This window comes from Leuciscus leuciscus, assembly GCF_965113295.1.
Source record: "Leuciscus leuciscus genome assembly, chromosome: 9".
Classification (NCBI taxonomy): domain Eukaryota; kingdom Metazoa; phylum Chordata; class Actinopteri; order Cypriniformes; family Leuciscidae; genus Leuciscus; species Leuciscus leuciscus.
Genome location: NC_138733.1, coordinates 37,730,822 through 37,747,905, shown reverse-complemented (window position 1 = coordinate 37,747,905; position 17,084 = coordinate 37,730,822). Strand labels below are relative to the sequence as shown.

The window sequence follows — 17,084 nt, the reverse complement described above, 5'->3', positions numbered from 1 at the left end:
ATCCCAAGTAGTGTTTTGTTTTTTTTAGATGAAAAACTGTGAAAAATATTTATATATATAAAAAAGATGTAAAAAAAAAAAAAGATGTAAAAAAAAATCTATTCATACTCTCTCTTCCTTTAGCTAAGAATACTTCTAATGAAGACTCTTTACAGTCTCTGTTTTTTCCATGATAGATTCTGAAGTTTTCAGAAATAGAAAGTATTTCTACACTAGCTGCCCTGGGGTCTATCACATACCCTAGTGGACATCATGAGCGCTACATGTTAAGGAATCAGGAGGTCATGTCATGCCACACGTGCCACGGGCTGTAGTTGCCATCTCACTCTCTATGCACAGCATCCACTGGAGGTCTCAGATAATCTAGATAATCTCAAGTGAAAAGTGACCAAAATCCACAACTGTACACAATTAGTGCCATGTGTGAAGATCACTACAAGTGTTTGCACTTTATTGCATTTTCAACTAAAACATTCCGTTGTTGTTTGTTGTTGTTTTAGAGATCATTGATATGTCGTTGAATCATGTTCCTGTCCATGAAAATGAGGAAACGACTGAAAATGGGATCCACCCTGATCTGGCCAAGGTAATTCTTTGTAATTCTGTCACGTTACTTCCTAGGCACATGACATCACTGCACCCTCTTTATGAAAAAGGAAATGGCCCTTAATGTATGCAATGAGATCATTGCACTATTAAAACATGTTGCAAGTTTCAGAACTCAAAACTTCCTTGTTAGTACAAAAATAGCTTTTAATGAAACCAAGCTGCCAAAACGCCTTTATTTCTACTTCCTGGTTTTTATTACATATGAGATGAAAACACCAGCATAAGCCGGCCTGCACAGACCCACATCAACACCTACATCTACATCATCGTCTGTTATTGCTGTTTATGTGATTAGCTGATCAAACCAGTAACTAAACTGTTCAAATTCACACTCTTCCTCTTGGTAGCTTGAGAATGATCTCTTATTTAAACTGTGATTAAATTAAATACAGAAAGCGAGCAAAGAGTGTTTCTCTATATAATTGCTGGAGCTGTCAATCACTTCAGTTCCGCACGAGCTCAGTGACTGAGTTGTGCACGTTATAATCAGCTACACATGCACTACGCAATGCATCTTTTATTTACAGTTTGTTTGCATGTTGCTATGATGAAAGCAGAAGAATGCAGAACTCGAGTTGCATTAGTGAGATCATTGCGTGTGTGCGCTCAACAGACATGACTGTGATCGGCTATAATGCTCTGCACTGCAAACTTATATTATATTTATACTATTATACTATATTTAAAGGTAGGGTAGGTAATCATTTTTCTAAAAAAAAAACATTCCAAATTTGTTTAAACTGTCTTTATATACCAATACATAATTAAAATGTAAGTACTCTGAAAAAGAAAATTTAAAAATCGAGTGACTGTAGACCTTTTAATCTGCAATAAACACAGCTCATTATTTCCATTCACTCCACCCCTCCCTTCTGAGCTCCTTCCAAAGCCACGCCCCCAAAACACATGAACGCGCGACGCCAAACGCTCAGGCTGGAACAAGACGCATTTATTACCTGAGACGAGTGGAGAGGAAGGAGCGCAGTACATACAGTGACATGTCAGAATCACATGTAATAAAATACCTAACTTTATCACTATGAATATAAACAAATAAGATTTCTTTTAGTACTCACTATCAAGCTAGCATATCGATAATGGTAAAGTTTCATTCGGTAACGAGCTATATTTATAAGGCAAAACTAAAAACAGGTTGCATTGATACACGTTTTTCCATTACCATCAGTTACACTGTGATGAAGATGAATTTCGTGTAAGATTCATAACATATACGGTGTTTTGCATGTAAGAGTTTCCATGATGAAAACATTGTTGACTCTAATGAAGACTAACGTACACTCCGAGTCCGGAGAAAAGTACCGCATCGTCGGCTCGAGGACAGGTCCGGGGTTGAGGGCGAAGCAGAGGAGGTCGTTCAAGAGCGCGGGCAGGGTCCGAGGAAGTAGTTTTTGCCTTGTTTGCCTTCGCTGACTGCATATGCAGGTGCTTTGAGCTGAATATTTCCGGGAACGGTGACATGTGATGAGTGCACGCAGGGCAGCGCGCGCAGTGGGGCTCGGGGCGGGCACGAGACATGAAGGCATCTGATTGGTTCTTTACATTCGCACCGAATGGCAGTGATTGGTCAGAGTTTTTACTGTCCTGCAGCTGCTACAGAGGTCTGATTTTTTTCATTCCTTTTTCTAAACACATAATGTATTGACTACTATCAGGATGGAAGGACCATTTCACCCAGTATAAAAAAAAGTGTTTCTGAACAGGATTACCTACCCTACCTTTAATGCAAATATAAACATATAATAATATAATCAATACGTTTCATGAATACTTTATCTTGCCAGCTGTAATAGTAAAACCGTAATAAAAGTTTGTAACTTTCCTGTCTGGAATTTTTTTTTGTCATCATGCACCAGGATTTTGTATCATTTTCACAAAACTTTCATGGCGCCCAGAATATTTTTTTTTTAGGAATATCTGAACATGCAATATATCAAAAGAAAGAACAGAGCCCCATTGTATTCTAGCTTCATGCATTCTTTACTTATCGACACTTGATTGTGGGTAAGTTTCATTAAAAAAAGCAACATTTTGAACACATGCTGAGAAAATCACGTTTGTCAAAGATCAGATTCAGAACGATGATCAAAGCACAGATGCAGTAGATCGAGTCCATCAACACCATCAAAGCTTCACAGTCCTGTAGCTCGTCCTGGGTCGATATTTCATTCGGTAACATTACGCAGTTTTGATTTATATGCTGTTTAATGGAAACATGGATTGCCGGAAAATTCCGTCAATGGCGGGGAAAGAGTTAAAAGAGTTCCATATTCTTCTTATTATAAAATTGCCTTTTGTTTTTTAATTATGACAGATTTTAATGTAAAAATCTTACTAACTTTATAAATGCACCTCGGGAAACATACAATTTAAAAAATGCAGTGAGTCTCTCTTTCACTGTTTAGAACCTTAAAACACTTCAACACATTTAAAGACATAAACAAGAAATGAATGGTGCGTCATAAGATCATTAAACATAATTAACACTAATGTTGTATTTTTTCAGTATATATCTGAGACAGAGGATGGCTCGAGAGCTGCCAGAGGAGAGGAAAGACTAAACCTGTTCTCCCTGGACCCTGATATCCCTGTATGTCTTCAGGAAAACAACACATAATTCGTATATCTATGCAATTTGTCTTAGCACTACAATTTCTTTCTGTTTCGTGAATATTTACATTGTTTGGGGGTTGTGCAAAGGGAATGTCATTGTATGTGTAGTTTTTGGGATGTGAGGAAAGAATGCTTTGTGTTAAAGGTTTTGCGGAGTCTCAGGATGGAGAATGGGGATTCTGCTTCTGTCCAGCCTTTTGATGAGAAGCTTGGGAAGAGACTGATGATCTCCTGTGGCTCACTCAACCTCACACTGCAGGGCTGCGTGAACGAGGCCGACACTGAGCCAGTTACTAACGTATGATGTCATATCCTTCTGACACACCTACCATAAGTTGTGCTAAAAACATAAGCCCCTTTCACAACTATATAGCTGAATGCATTTGATGGAAAACCAACTTTATCATTCAAATACATCATTTAGCACATCATTTAGAATCAAATTTTTTAATTCTCAATTTTGGACGTTGTCGACTGAGCTCAAACCAAATGATGGCTAAAAATTTTGAGATCAAGCTTTTCGCACTTACTGTAGGACAATTAAAGGACATAAATATTACAAAATGTACAAACATTCATTGATGCTAAAGAAAGCTAAACACTATATTGAAACAAAGGGGATGTCAACTTGATATGAACAGAATGGTTGGTGTAAATTGTTATTGTGGGAAATGTGTAAATATCTTATGTCGTTTCTGCAGGGCATTACTAAATACAAAAAAATAAGATCTTTTATCTCTTATATTTATATAAATTCTGCAACGAGGTTTATAAACGTAGGAAAGAAAAGCAGTATGCACTGTATATAGTGTATCGTTTATGAATCTGCTTATATGAGTGAGCACTGCTGTCTCTCCTCAGATCGAGCCTTTCTTTGTGTCGGTTTCTCTTCTGGACATACGTGAGGGCAGGAAGGTTTCCGCTGACTTCCATGTGGACTTAAACCACGAGGTTGTGCGGCAAATGCTCAGTAGTTCTGGTAATCCAGGAGATCAAGGGTTGGATGGCGGGAACGGTTCTCCACAGGAAAATGGACTCGCCTCGTCTGTAGAGAAGAAAACAGAGGACTGCCAATTGAGCCCAGACTTGGAGAACTGGCTGCGCTTCCCTAAACAGGTATCAATACAAGTGCCCTTTGGATATAGGAATATATGGCCTGGTTTCACAGTCAGGGCTTAGATTATGCCTGGATTAAGCCTTAGTTCAGTTAGGGTATTTAAGTAGCTTTTTATTAACGTGCCTTAGAAAAAAAACAGTACAATCTTGAGACAAAACAAATGCACTGACATATTTTATGTCATAAGATATGTGCAAGTTGCTTTCGGTTAAAACAGCTCAAACATTTGAGCACTTTAATCTGGGACTAGGCTGAGGTCTGTGAAACCGGGCGTCACATGGTTTAGATCTATGTTAATGCGTTTGTGGGGTTTACATGTTTGATCATTCCTGCAGGCAATTTTTTCCATCACGAACCCACACACAGACATTGTGATGGTGGCACGGGTGGAGAAAGTTTTGATGGGAAATATTTCCAGTGGTACAGAACCCTACATTAAAAACACAGATTCCAGCAAGGTATTTCATTTACATATTTTTCTGTTGTAAGTGGCTTTGAATAAAAGCATTCATGTATAATTATTATTTTTAAATATAATTCAATCTTATTTGTTGGTCATATTTGAAGCATGTCAAAGACTAAGTATTTAAGTGCATGTTTTGGGGAATAGGTGAGGTGCTTTCTTTGTGCGTTAGTTTATTTCCAATGTTACATTTAAAAAGCGTAACAAGTATCACTAATGTCCCCTGTCTGACCACTGAAGGCTCACTTAAAAATGTCTGAATGTCAATTGCATTAGATAAAATAATATCACACCAGTAGAATTTATTTTAAGAGAAGATGCAACACGCACATTTTAAAAGCAAAACATCACAAAAAAGTACTTTGCTATGATCACAATTGTAAAAACAATTAATATACAGCTCAAAATGAACACAAATTGTGAAAACTTCCACAGTCATGAAACATCTCTGTATTTGATTAACTACACTTGTGGTCACTCTGCTACAGTTGGACACCTGTGTGAACTTGAGGAGAACTGGCTTTATACATCCATTAAAATCACTATAACGGTGTTGGTTAAAAGTCATTGATAAAACAAGATATGAGAAAAGCACAATCATCGGTTGGTTGTCACTAAATGTCATAAATGTAATGGCATTTAGACATTTCGTCTAAATACACAGAATATTGATTTAAGCACTAATATATTATCTAAGTTGTAGTTGTAGTTAGTGGAGTTTTGGCTTGGGAGTTAATAGACAAATACATTGAAATCCAATTTCTCTGCTTGTTCTAGACTGTCCAAAAGATGTTGAAATCCAATAAGCAATTCTGTAGCAAACTTGGAAAGTACCGAATGCCTTTTGCCTGGTCTGTAAGGTAAGTGAATCCCAATGGGAGTTTCTTTTCCATGTGCTGGTGCTTCAGCATTGGCAGAACAAATAAAAACTGCAGAAACGCTTCATATATGAACCAGCTCTTACACTATTAACAGTTTACAGTAATTTCGTTTAAAATCATTTCAGTCATAACATTTCTTCCTTCCGTATATTCCAGGTCAGTGTTTAAGGACAACCAGGGCACAGTGGACAGGGAATGTCGCTTCTCTCCTCTCTTCAAACAGGAAAGCAACAAGATTTCCACAGAAGATCTCATCAAACTCATCACAGAGTACAGGAGGTACAGACTCTTTAGTCACACGCACAAATAACATGTTATTAATTAATAACCTCAGTAAAATGAAGCATTGTTTACAGGGCAGAGAAGGCCAGTAAACTCCAGACCATCCCTGGAAACCTTGAAATAAATGTGGACTGCGTTCCCATGGAATGCCCCAGTACGTTCTACTAAAACTACAAACATCCTCACATTTAGAGCTGAATTGAAGCAAAAATATAATTTTACTCATAAATGTTATTCAGTTTTATGTACTTTACACTTAAACAGCTTATTGTATACTTGTCTGCTGTTGTGTACCCACACACTCACCTACACACACGTTTCTCAGATTGCGTGACATCCTCATATGTTGCTCTGAGGCCGTTTGAGGACTGTGGCCTTCATGATCCTACAGTGGAGGTAGACGAGTTCCTGCAGGACTCATCGAAGTTTGCCCAACCTTACAGAGTCTACAAGAATCACATCTATATCTACCCCAAACACCTCAAGTATGACAGCCAAAAGAGTTTTGCAAAGGTGAGAAAATAGTGGACACAACACAACACTAGTAAACTTGCCCAGCAGCTCACCTGGTACAGCATTTGTGATGCAGAGCTCTTGGGTTTGAGTCCCCGAAAAAATGAGTCACGATTAAAGAGCTGAAAGACTTGTAGAAGCAAGCTAAAATGGCATGGTTCCTTCAGTAAATGTGTTTTATCTCCCATTTGCTTTTATTAAAACTATCGTTTAGGTTAAGTGTAGGGTTTAGTGCAGGTGCTACATTATTTTCAAACACGATTAACCTTTTAGCGCCACTCGTCATAACTTTATTTTTCAAACTGTCACGATACACACAACAACCAACGCAATAAAACATTGCCAGATTGACGTTCGTCTATTTCTAATAAAACTATACAAAAACTTTTAGTGCCACTCACTGAAAATATGAAACTTGCAAGAAGCAATGTAATCTCATTTTACAGACATGTCGCCACAGGCACGGTTTTCCAGTGATCCTGGGCTGTGAATGTGCGTAGAATGAATGAAATCTGTACATACAATATCCGCCATGTTGTCAGTGTCATGTGACTTACTGCCATTCACAACTCCTCTCCCATGGCCTTAATGGGAGAGTAAAGTGTCCTATCGAATGCGTACTTTTTTTAATTTTGAATTAAAGAATTAAGATTAAAATGTATAAGAAAGTTAGCTGGGTACTTTTTAGCTATTGTTTTATGAATACTGTGAATGTGGACATACTACTCATTCCACATACTGTTTTTTGCCTACTATATAGTAGGGAAAGTACACTGAATTATTTTTTTATTTTTTTTAAGTACAATTAACTTGGATGTTTAAGTCATTTCAACTTAAATTACATTAAACTGAATTTTTTTTTTTTTATAAGTTGAATCTTGTATAACAAGATATAAAAAAAACAAGATGTATAAAAAAAGTTGAAAATTACTTAACTTATTTTGATGAGTTAAACCAATGTAAAAACATATGTTGTCATAACATTGATTATATAATTTTTTACAGTGTAGGCATATTCGGAGGAAAAGTGCTGTGTTTAGATTGGTAAGATCGCTAAGCTATTCCTCTCTAAATAAAAAAGTAAATGAGTGTAAATGTCAGAAACATCATAATTGACTAGTGGACGAAGTCTGTCTGTGGAAAACATGAGGTCATCTAATTTAATCGGTCTGCTATTTTATTGTAAACGACACTCCTGATTGGAGGCTCCTGTAAATATTTAGCTTATACATAGTTACGACACAACTAATTTTTACTTGCGCAAATATTTTACTCCAAATTAAGTTTGAACTTCTGAATGGGTGATGTCCCTGAGGAGCAACTGAAAATGCTGGAATTGCTTACAGTGTAACCAAGGATTCAGTTGTGTGCTTCACAGTTTTCTACTCTTTGTTCGTTCGACATGCAGTGTGTAGTCACGCTATGCTCCTTTTTTATTCGATAGGCTCGGAACATCGCAGTTTACGTGGAGTTCAGAAGCTCTGATGAAGAACATGCAAAGCCACTTAAGGTTACATAACACAATATTTCCATCACTTTCCATCAGCATCTGCTTTAGAATTTGACTTGTGAATATAAAATGTTCTACATCAATTTCCACAGTGCATCTACGGAAAGCCAGGAGGTCCAGTTTTCACCACGTCTGCCTGTTCCACAGTTCTGCACCATTCACAGAACCCAGATTTTTATGATGAGGTTGTTTGCAAAATCTTCAAAATGTGCTTCAGAAGCTTTGTAGGTCAGCACTGTTACGTTTAGATATGGTACTTTAACATGTGTTGTGATATGTTTGATCAGGTCAAGATTGAGCTGCCCACACATCTTCATGAGAAACACCATTTACTCTTCTCCTTCTATCATGTGACCTGTGACATCAATGCCAAGACCAGCTCTAAGAAGAAAGAGGCTCTTGAAACTCCAGGTCAGAGATGCACATCAAGCCCAATGATCCTATGCTGTGCATGTTGAAATGCTGTAGTGCTCTGACAGTGTGTTTGTGTGTACTCTATGTTACAGTGGGTTATGCGTGGTTGCCTCTCCTGAAGGACGGCCGTATTACCTCTCAGGATTTCAGCATTCCAGTCTCCTGCACTTTGCCTGGTGGATATCTACACATTAAAGATAATTCATCCACCAAAGTGAGCACAAGAATCCAGAAACGCAAATAAACAATCAGTTAAGAAAATGAAAATAGAGAAATAGAGATGTAAGTGTGATTATGATTATGGTGAATGTAGAGTGAAGATAAGTCTATGGTTTTGCTAAGATAAATAGTTTTATATGTCACATAAACCAGAACCCAGAATATACACGAATCCGTGAAGACAAACACAAACTAAACAAAGACCTTCATGCTAACTAACATGTACAAAGTACATCCAACTCATGAACATTCTTAAAATAGCACTTGCCATTGAACGGAAGATTGCCATCAGACGTCTACAGAAAGGAAGAAGACGCACAGAGATAATGAAGGTTACATAAAAACAAATGATGAGAATCAGTAGCTGTGCGAACCAGGAAACAAAAGAATCTTCACAACTTAAAGTCTTGCAATATTTCCCAAAGTATACTATAGTCCCAAAGATAAATAATGACGATTCGCACATGATATGGCAAGGGATTTTCACAGACAAATATATATGATATCTAATATTTCTCCATGTTTCTGTACAGAATGGCTCCGATGTGAAGTTGGTCGATGGGGGGAAGCAGATCTTCAAAGTGTCCACTGTGGTGCTTTCTACAGTTTATACTCAGGTTGAAAAGAGCCACAGTCTCAGATGAAAATGTACTGCTATCTTGTTGATATGTTTATGATCTAATATTTCCCACGGATATTTTTGCAGGACCCCCATCTAAACCGCTTCTTCCAGCAGTGCCAGAAACGAGAGGAGGACCTCTCTCAACCTCCTACCTCAAACTTCCTCAACTGCCTTAAAGTAAGTGTATTCCAGGGCCTTACCCAGGGTTTGAACATTAGTCAAGAACTGTGCCATGATTACACCTAAATACATAAACTTATGATCCAGAGACTGACATGGAGCTGCAAGCTCTTTAGAAATACAGACATATATTGTGTTTTTCCATTTCACTCTGTTTGTTTTCTGTGGAGGATGGACATTGTTAAATTAGACCTTATTGATTGAGGTGTGTAGAATTGATGTATTTACATCAATGTTTTCATATTAATAAGCATTGCTGTATGAATGAGCATCAAAATACACACTAGGAAACTGTATGCTGTATAACTGCATTACAGTATACTGTATACTATAATAATGCAATAAGCTAAACATGATAATAATGTGCCATAGGATGTCCACCAGAGCCATTCACTTCAGCCTTTGATGAGCAGATATCTTGGTTTCCTCTGATATTGATATTTTAACTTACAATTGATGAATGAACATCAAATGGCTTCATTATGCATGCGTATTATTGCAAACTGTAAACTGTTGTCATCCACACTTTACATTTTTGGATTTTGTGAAGTGAAATCAAAATATGAATTTCCAATGTTTCAAATGATATGTAACTATTGTGAAACTAATACTCATCCTGTATGTTTGAGCAATGTCAGTAAAATAACCCTTCGCTATTTTAAGAGGAATCAGGCCGTATTTTTCTGTCAACTCTTCTTTTTTTGTCTTCTCAGGGCCTCCTGAGTATGGAGAAGATTCATATGGTTATTCGCTTCCTTCCTGTTCTCTTCAACCAGCTCTTCAAAGTGCTTACCCAAAACGACAGTGATGAAGTGACCGCCAGCACCACCAGGTACAGAAACCCATCACTGACTCTTCTGAACACAATATATCGACACAGCTTTCAGATTTGATTCTCACTTTAACCTTACATCGTATTCATCAGGGTCCTGGTCCACATCTTAGCTAAGTGTCATGAGGAGAACATGGACCACTATTTGCACTCTTACATAAAGGTACGTATGTCACAAACATATTGCGCAATGTATCATTTCACTCACGCATGTCTCAGCTTCCAAGAGCTAGATCAAGACAAGCATAGGTGTAGATAATGTGTGAGGTATGGACAGTTCCTGGTTCGTGAACAACAGGTTTTAGGAACTGATGTGAAGCTGTTTTTCCAGGCCAAAACCACAGTTTTACAGGCAGAATGATTCAACATTGCCTTAAATTATACCACAAATTTTGTAACTTGTTGATGAGACTATAACCTATGGAAGCTTGTTTCCACCACAGAATAAAACATTTTAAAAGACAATTGCGACTTTAACTCACAATTGCGAGATTTAAAGTCAGAATTGTGTGATATAAAGATGCAATTGTGTGTTTTAAAGTCAGAATTGCGTGATATAAACTAACAATTGCAAGAAATAAACTTGCAAACTTTATAACACACAATTGCGAGTTTATATTATGCAATTCTGACTGAATATCTCCCAATTGCGTGTTATAAAGTCAGAAATGCGAGATATAAACATGCATTTATGAAAAAAAAGTCAGAATTGCGAGTTTATTTCTTGCAATTATGAGTATTTATCTCACAATTCGGACTTTAAAACAAGCAATTGGCACTTTAAATCACGCATTTCTAAGATAAAATGTCAGAATTGCAAGATGTAAACTGGCAATTGTGAGAAAAAACGCTCTTCCACCGTTGGGCCAAACCATTCTCTTTGCTTAAAGGGATAGTTCACCCAAAAATGAAAATTCTGTAATCATTTACTCACCCTCAAGTTGTTTCAAACCTGTATGAATTTCTTTTTTCTGTTGAACACAAAAGAAGATATTTTGAAAAAAATGCCGGTAACCAAACAGTTGATGGACCCCATTGACTTCCATGGTATTTTTTTTTTCCTACTATGGAAGTCATTGGGGTCCATCAACTGTTTGGTTACTGACATTTTTTTCAAAATATCTTCTTTTGTGTTCAACAGAAAAAAGAAATTCATACAGGTTTGAAACAACTTGAGGGTGAGTAAATGATGACAGAATTTTCATTTTTGGGTGAACTATCCCTTTAAAACGTCCAGTTTCCTGAATGTTAATAGAATATTACTTAAAGGTAAGAATGATGTTCCTGAAACATTCTTTCAATCATTCAAACACCTGCTGTGAACAAGCACTGAAAGAAAGAGAAATAAGAACACAAACTACAACTTTCTTCAGCCACAGCCTCAAATTAAATCAACTGAAGAGAAAAGAAGACATTAAATCTCTCAAGATCTCAGCAGAGGAGGATTAAACAACTCCACAAACAGCATTACCAGCTTCACTTATTACTAACCAGACTGACTTTATTTCTGTCAGTCTTCTACAGAAGTTCTTATTGAGAACTAACAAAGGTTTAGATGTTGATTGTTTCCTTTGACGTTACCATCATGGTTATCAGCGTTTGCCGTAGTTGGGCTCTTGGCCCTTGACTTTTGTTAAGTTACTTTTTTTCAGCCATTGCAGGTGTTTTCAGAAAATATTTCTGCATTGATAAAGCAGATCAACTGCTTTTTGTGTATTTTTGCTTATTAAAATTTAAACTTATTTTTGAAAATTAAGTAATAAAGTCAACCAAATTGATAAACATCATTTGTAACACTGAAGTGAATTGTGTAAGATTGTCCAAAACTTTGTGAAAGATAAGATGTTGAGACACACCTAGACATCAACACTCATCATACAAACCTCAACAATGGTGACAATTATAAATAATTCAGCTGCATAATTTATTCATGCCACAATGTATGCTGGGAGGCATGAATGTGTTTCGTATGCTGGCATAAAGCATTTCACCATTGTTGTGTTTCATATGCTGATGGTAGATGTCTGTGAGTGTATAAACAACACAAAACAAGTTTGAAACAAAGTTAACAATGACAGTGTTATGTATACACTCACAGACATCAACATTCAGAATCTGAAATACAACGATGGTGTTACAAACGATCTTTAACACATCGGCTGCTGAGTTTAATACTTTTCAAGAATGCTTAAATTCCATAAGTCAACAATTACAGAAAAAGCAGTTTGACCATTAAACATCATGGGAACATCATCTCTTTTAAAACATGTTACTCTAACGTCAGGAAAACTGGAAAATATTTAAGTTCCCAGAACCAACACTGAATATATGGAGAACGTTCTTGTCAAGTGAAAAAACAAATGGTTCCTTACCATTCTTAAGCCGTTCGGCCCAACGGTGGAAAAGCCGCTTTTTACTTTTGATCAAGTGTTGAAAATGATGATTGACTGATTAGACTGATGATGGCATGTCCTCACAATGTCTTGTGTCAAATGTATTTCTCTTTTGTTTACTCAGTTTGTCTTTAAGACTGAAGCATGTGGCTTCAGAACTGTTCACGAAGAGTTGGCCAAGGGAATGACCTCTGACCTGAAGAGCAACGAACAGCCGGTCGTTCGAAATGTCCTTAAGGTGAGCAAACATGACCATTTCTCTTTTAAAGAAGTGATGGACCTTTTCTAATCTTGTCCTTTGACATTCTCTGCAGTTCTCGTGGTTCTTTCTGGAGATCATAGTGAAGTCGATGGCTCAGCATCTGCTGGACTCAGCTAAGCTGAAGGTAAATACTGAGTCAGCAGACATGAACTCACACTTAAAGCATCTGCTCTTTTTCTTTTATCTTCTAATTTTGATGGTAAGCCTAAAATAATGATTTATATTGAACACTCCTGGTTTTCTTCTCACTATAAGTAACTCTTTGTGTGGCTAGTCAGATCCGCTCTGATATAGTGATCACAGGTAAACGTGTGTATTCATTAAATCATCAGATTCATCCGTGCAGAATGATGTTTTTTTTTTTTTTTGACCTTGTGGTGTTCAGTTATAGAAAGGAAATGACATTTACACTGTAAAAAAATTAAGCTTGAACAACAACAAAAAATCTTAGTACTAATTTCCCCTAGCTTTTTCTTGTTGACTCAAATAACAGTTTTGTAAATAACAGTTACACGAACTGAAAATCAGTTGTCTCTGATACAACAAAAAAAAAAAACGTTTAATTGAGTCAACTTGACATTATTTGTTTTTTTGGAGAGGTGCAACTATTCTGTAACAAATCTTTTGTAGTTGAGCCAATAAAAAAAAAAATTGTCTATTGGAAATCATTTGGTCATCACCTTGCTGATGAGCGTTTCCTTTGGTTGGGCAGTTTGACTCTTGGCTTTTTGTGTGAGTTTGTGGTCTTTGTAACAGTGTTTAGCAAAACACATCATTTGTTGCTAAGAAAAAAGAAACCAAGATGATCAAGTTTTCAGCCTCATAAACTAGAATAAATCACTATTCTTATTTCTGACCAAATTTTTTATTTTATTTTTTAATCATATTTTACCAGCAAAACTTTCTTGCAGCAAATCAGACATTCTGAATTCTGATTTTAAAATACATTATAAGGGAAACATTTATTTTGACACACACACACAGACATCAAGAATCAGAATATGAATCTCAACCATGGTGACATGTTTCATGCCGCAATGCATGCTGGGAGCCACCGTAGTATTAAAATCATGACTTGCATTGTGGCATGAAACCATTGTTGAGATTCATATGCTGATTCTTGATGTCTGTGTGTGTGTTTCTAAAAAAAAAAAATTACCAACAAGTTTTGTTGGTAAATATAATATATTATTCACAAATAATCACTTTTCAGGAATAAGAATAGTGAACTATTCCCCTCTATGATGCTGTTATCTAGATCAGCTGATCATTTCTGTTTATGGATTTCTTTGTAACAATTTATGTGTTTTGCTAAACTCTGTTACAAAGACCACAAACTCACATAAAATGCCAAGAGTCAAACTGGCCAACTCAAGGAAACGCTCATCACCTAAATGGTGACCAAACATTTTCAATAAAAAAATCTACATCTGAACCTTATTCTTAACAAGAACTTCTGTTTCCAATAGACAAAACATTTTGAATTGGCTCAACTACAAAAGATTTGTTACAGAATAGTTGATGTCAAGTTGACTCAACTAAACGTTTTTGTGTGTGTCACAGACAACTTATTTTCAGTTCGTATAACTGTTATTTACAAAAGTTGAGTCAACAAGAAAAAGCTAGGGGAAATTAGTACTACTTTTTTTTTTTTTTTTTTTTTTTTACAGTGTGGATTTTGTGTGTCATTTCAACTTTTTTCAAGTTGTGTTTTTAACAAGAGATAATAAAGAAACGAAACTTAATGAAAAATTCATTCGTTCTCCATAACATTGGTTCACACACACATGCACACCTCACACACACATTATTATTACTAAGGAAAAACCTCATAACCCATGTTTACGTTGTTATGCCCATGTCATTATACACATTTGTGTCCTCATAAACCATAAATACATGAACACACACACATATTTCCACAATATCTCTGTATCTCACAAGCAACACGTATCACCTCCTGCTTTCTTAATATTACAGTAAATGCTATTGTATCTACTCTTTTCCACATATACAAAACATTTTTTTTACATCAACTTAAATGTAAAGTTAAACGCAAGTACACAAATAGTAGTATTGTCTTGCCTTCCAGTGGTTTAGATACGCATTTACAACTAAAACAGTATTTACTATAAATGTTTTGGAAGCCAAGTACAGTACTTAACTTAGGAATACCTATATCGCTGTAAATACTCCGACTTTACTTTCCAAAGCACGTATTTCTGGTGTAAAGCAGGCAGACCAGCTCTGCTTTAGTATTTGACCTGAGTTTATAATTGTATGCAGCTGTGATCTACCTTTAACATTTACTCCATAAAACCAGCAAATCATACTAAATGCTAAAACTGAATAAACAAAAGATTTGATTTTTATTACTGAAAAGTATGCAAATCGACTTATCAAAATCAAAAGACATACTGTACACTTCCTGAATACTCACTACAGCTTCTGTGTCTTTTACTCAGTCAAACTTGTGTTTTATAAGAAATGTGTAATAAAATGTGTTTTGCTCAGCTTCCTCGACCACAACGATTTCCTGGAACTTTCCAAAGTCGATTGGAGACCCTGATCATGACCATGTCCGATCACATCTTCTGGAAGCATAAAGAGTTTGCAGAGGAGACACGCAGCGCTAATATGGCCATAGCGGCTTTTGTGAAGGTCAGGACGGCAAAGATTCAAATAAAGTACATGATTCAGTTAGATGCAGAACTAAGTATGTTCATTTATTCTGTGTGTGATGTGTACTGTTGTTGCATTTGAAATTGGACAGCTCATTGGTCCATGTAGAGAGCCTACATTTTCATAACGGTTTGTTATAAACTTGTAATTAATTTGCTATTGTCGCTGCAATCAGTTTTAATTTAAATATGTGTGTTTCCCTTCCTCAGCGGTGCTTCACATTCATGGACAGAGGTTTCACCTTTAAACTGATCAGTAACTACATAAACATGATCACAGCCAGTGACAACAAGGTACCCGAACTTTGACACATTTTCATCGCAGTGACAATACACTTTGTGCTCCATTGACTTCCATTCAAATGCATGTAAATGCAAACTCATGTGACGAAAGTTTGGTAAACAATGATCTGCGAAGTTGTAATGCAAGAGGATGTGTGACCAAAAGAGCTTCTGAACATGACAGACTGACCTCTTGACTCATGACAAAGTCTAGTGTGAGCACAGCTTTAGCATTGACACATAAAAAGAAAGAACGTTATGAAGAACTTTTGTTATGTAACGACTGACATCTATTTATGTATCATTTATGTGTGTTTTTGTCTGGCTGTTTAATTCATTGACTGTCTCTGTTGCGAAGATTATCACTAAAGAACTGTTTTGTGTGTGGATGTTTTTGGGTGCGAATGTTATTTTTCTAGGCGCTGTTTGAGCTGAAGTTTGAGTTCATAAGAGAAGTGTGTAACTATGAGCACTGTGTCCCTCTGAGTCTTCCCATCCCGTCTGCACGAATCACAGGTCAGAGAGCAGCAAAATCTCCACCTCTTCATGTCTCATTCACATAACTTCATGCTTATCTTAGTTCTAATGAACATACTGTAGACCCCACCTAACATTCTCTCTGTCTCGTTTCTCTCTATCAGACAAGGAATCACTGGAAACCCAAAGTGCTCAGGGTAACTATTACATGCATTTTATTGAACTTGATATAATTAAACATAAAATAAATAAATAAAAATGCTAAAAACCAATAATAAGAAAGTGAATCCAGTCTGATTGTTAAGAAAATCCAACCCATTCTCACTGGTCAAGCATGGTCAAGCGCCTTGCGTGTCACTTTTAGGGCCAGATTTACTAATAGCTTGCGTCAGTGCAAACCCTCTTTTGGCTTTAAAGAACTACTGTCAAGATTTACTAAAGACGCGCAGTGAAAAATTAGCTCTGAAAAGTCATGGATGCTTGTTTTTGCGGCTGATCTTATTGCATATGCATTTGTAGGAGTTTCCCTTTCAGAAGCAAAATGTATGGGAGGATAGTATTTAAAGGAATCATTAAAGGTTTGCGCTCATCAATGTACTGGTGTTTGCGCCATTATTTACCTCCCAAAAAAAGCACGTCTTAAACCAGACGCTAGTTTGCGCTGCTCTTGGTAGATTGTGTTGGTCATTATGGAAATGATCCGGCTGTGTCTGTGT

General features: G+C 36.6%; 2 protein-coding genes across 8 annotated transcripts in view; both read left to right on the top strand.

Annotated features, from left to right (window-relative positions):
• dock10 (dedicator of cytokinesis 10) overlaps positions 1-17,084 on the top strand; it is a 138,000-nt gene that overhangs the window by 83,709 nt on the left and 37,207 nt on the right. For 4 of the 7 annotated variants that reach the window (XM_082180605.1, XM_082180608.1, XM_082180603.1 and 1 more), the window contains exons 9-32: positions 501-586; positions 3,134-3,217; positions 3,386-3,538; positions 4,102-4,356; positions 4,693-4,815; positions 5,598-5,680; positions 5,858-5,980; positions 6,058-6,137; positions 6,309-6,496; positions 7,502-7,540; positions 7,941-8,006; positions 8,099-8,191; positions 8,294-8,417; positions 8,513-8,634; positions 9,173-9,256; positions 9,346-9,438; positions 10,155-10,273; positions 10,367-10,436; positions 12,791-12,904; positions 12,981-13,052; positions 15,443-15,589; positions 15,820-15,903; positions 16,311-16,407; positions 16,533-16,565. In XM_082180605.1, coding sequence (XP_082036731.1) covers positions 501-586; positions 3,134-3,217; positions 3,386-3,538; positions 4,102-4,356; positions 4,693-4,815; positions 5,598-5,680; positions 5,858-5,980; positions 6,058-6,137; positions 6,309-6,496; positions 7,502-7,540; positions 7,941-8,006; positions 8,099-8,191; positions 8,294-8,417; positions 8,513-8,634; positions 9,173-9,256; positions 9,346-9,438; positions 10,155-10,273; positions 10,367-10,436; positions 12,791-12,904; positions 12,981-13,052; positions 15,443-15,589; positions 15,820-15,903; positions 16,311-16,407; positions 16,533-16,565 — 2,532 coding nt within the window. The remainder of the gene's footprint in view (positions 1-500; positions 587-3,133; positions 3,218-3,385; positions 3,539-4,101; positions 4,357-4,692; positions 4,816-5,597; positions 5,681-5,857; positions 5,981-6,057; positions 6,138-6,308; positions 6,497-7,501; positions 7,541-7,940; positions 8,007-8,098; positions 8,192-8,293; positions 8,418-8,512; positions 8,635-9,172; positions 9,257-9,345; positions 9,439-10,154; positions 10,274-10,366; positions 10,437-12,790; positions 12,905-12,980; positions 13,053-15,442; positions 15,590-15,819; positions 15,904-16,310; positions 16,408-16,532; positions 16,566-17,084) is intronic. The other 3 variants (XM_082180607.1, XM_082180604.1, XM_082180609.1) reach the window with 1 other exon arrangement.
• The window catches only part of LOC309506724 (uncharacterized protein), a 105,947-nt gene that overhangs the window by 88,460 nt on the left and 403 nt on the right, over positions 1-17,084 (top strand). The gene's annotated exons all lie outside the window — the stretch shown is intronic.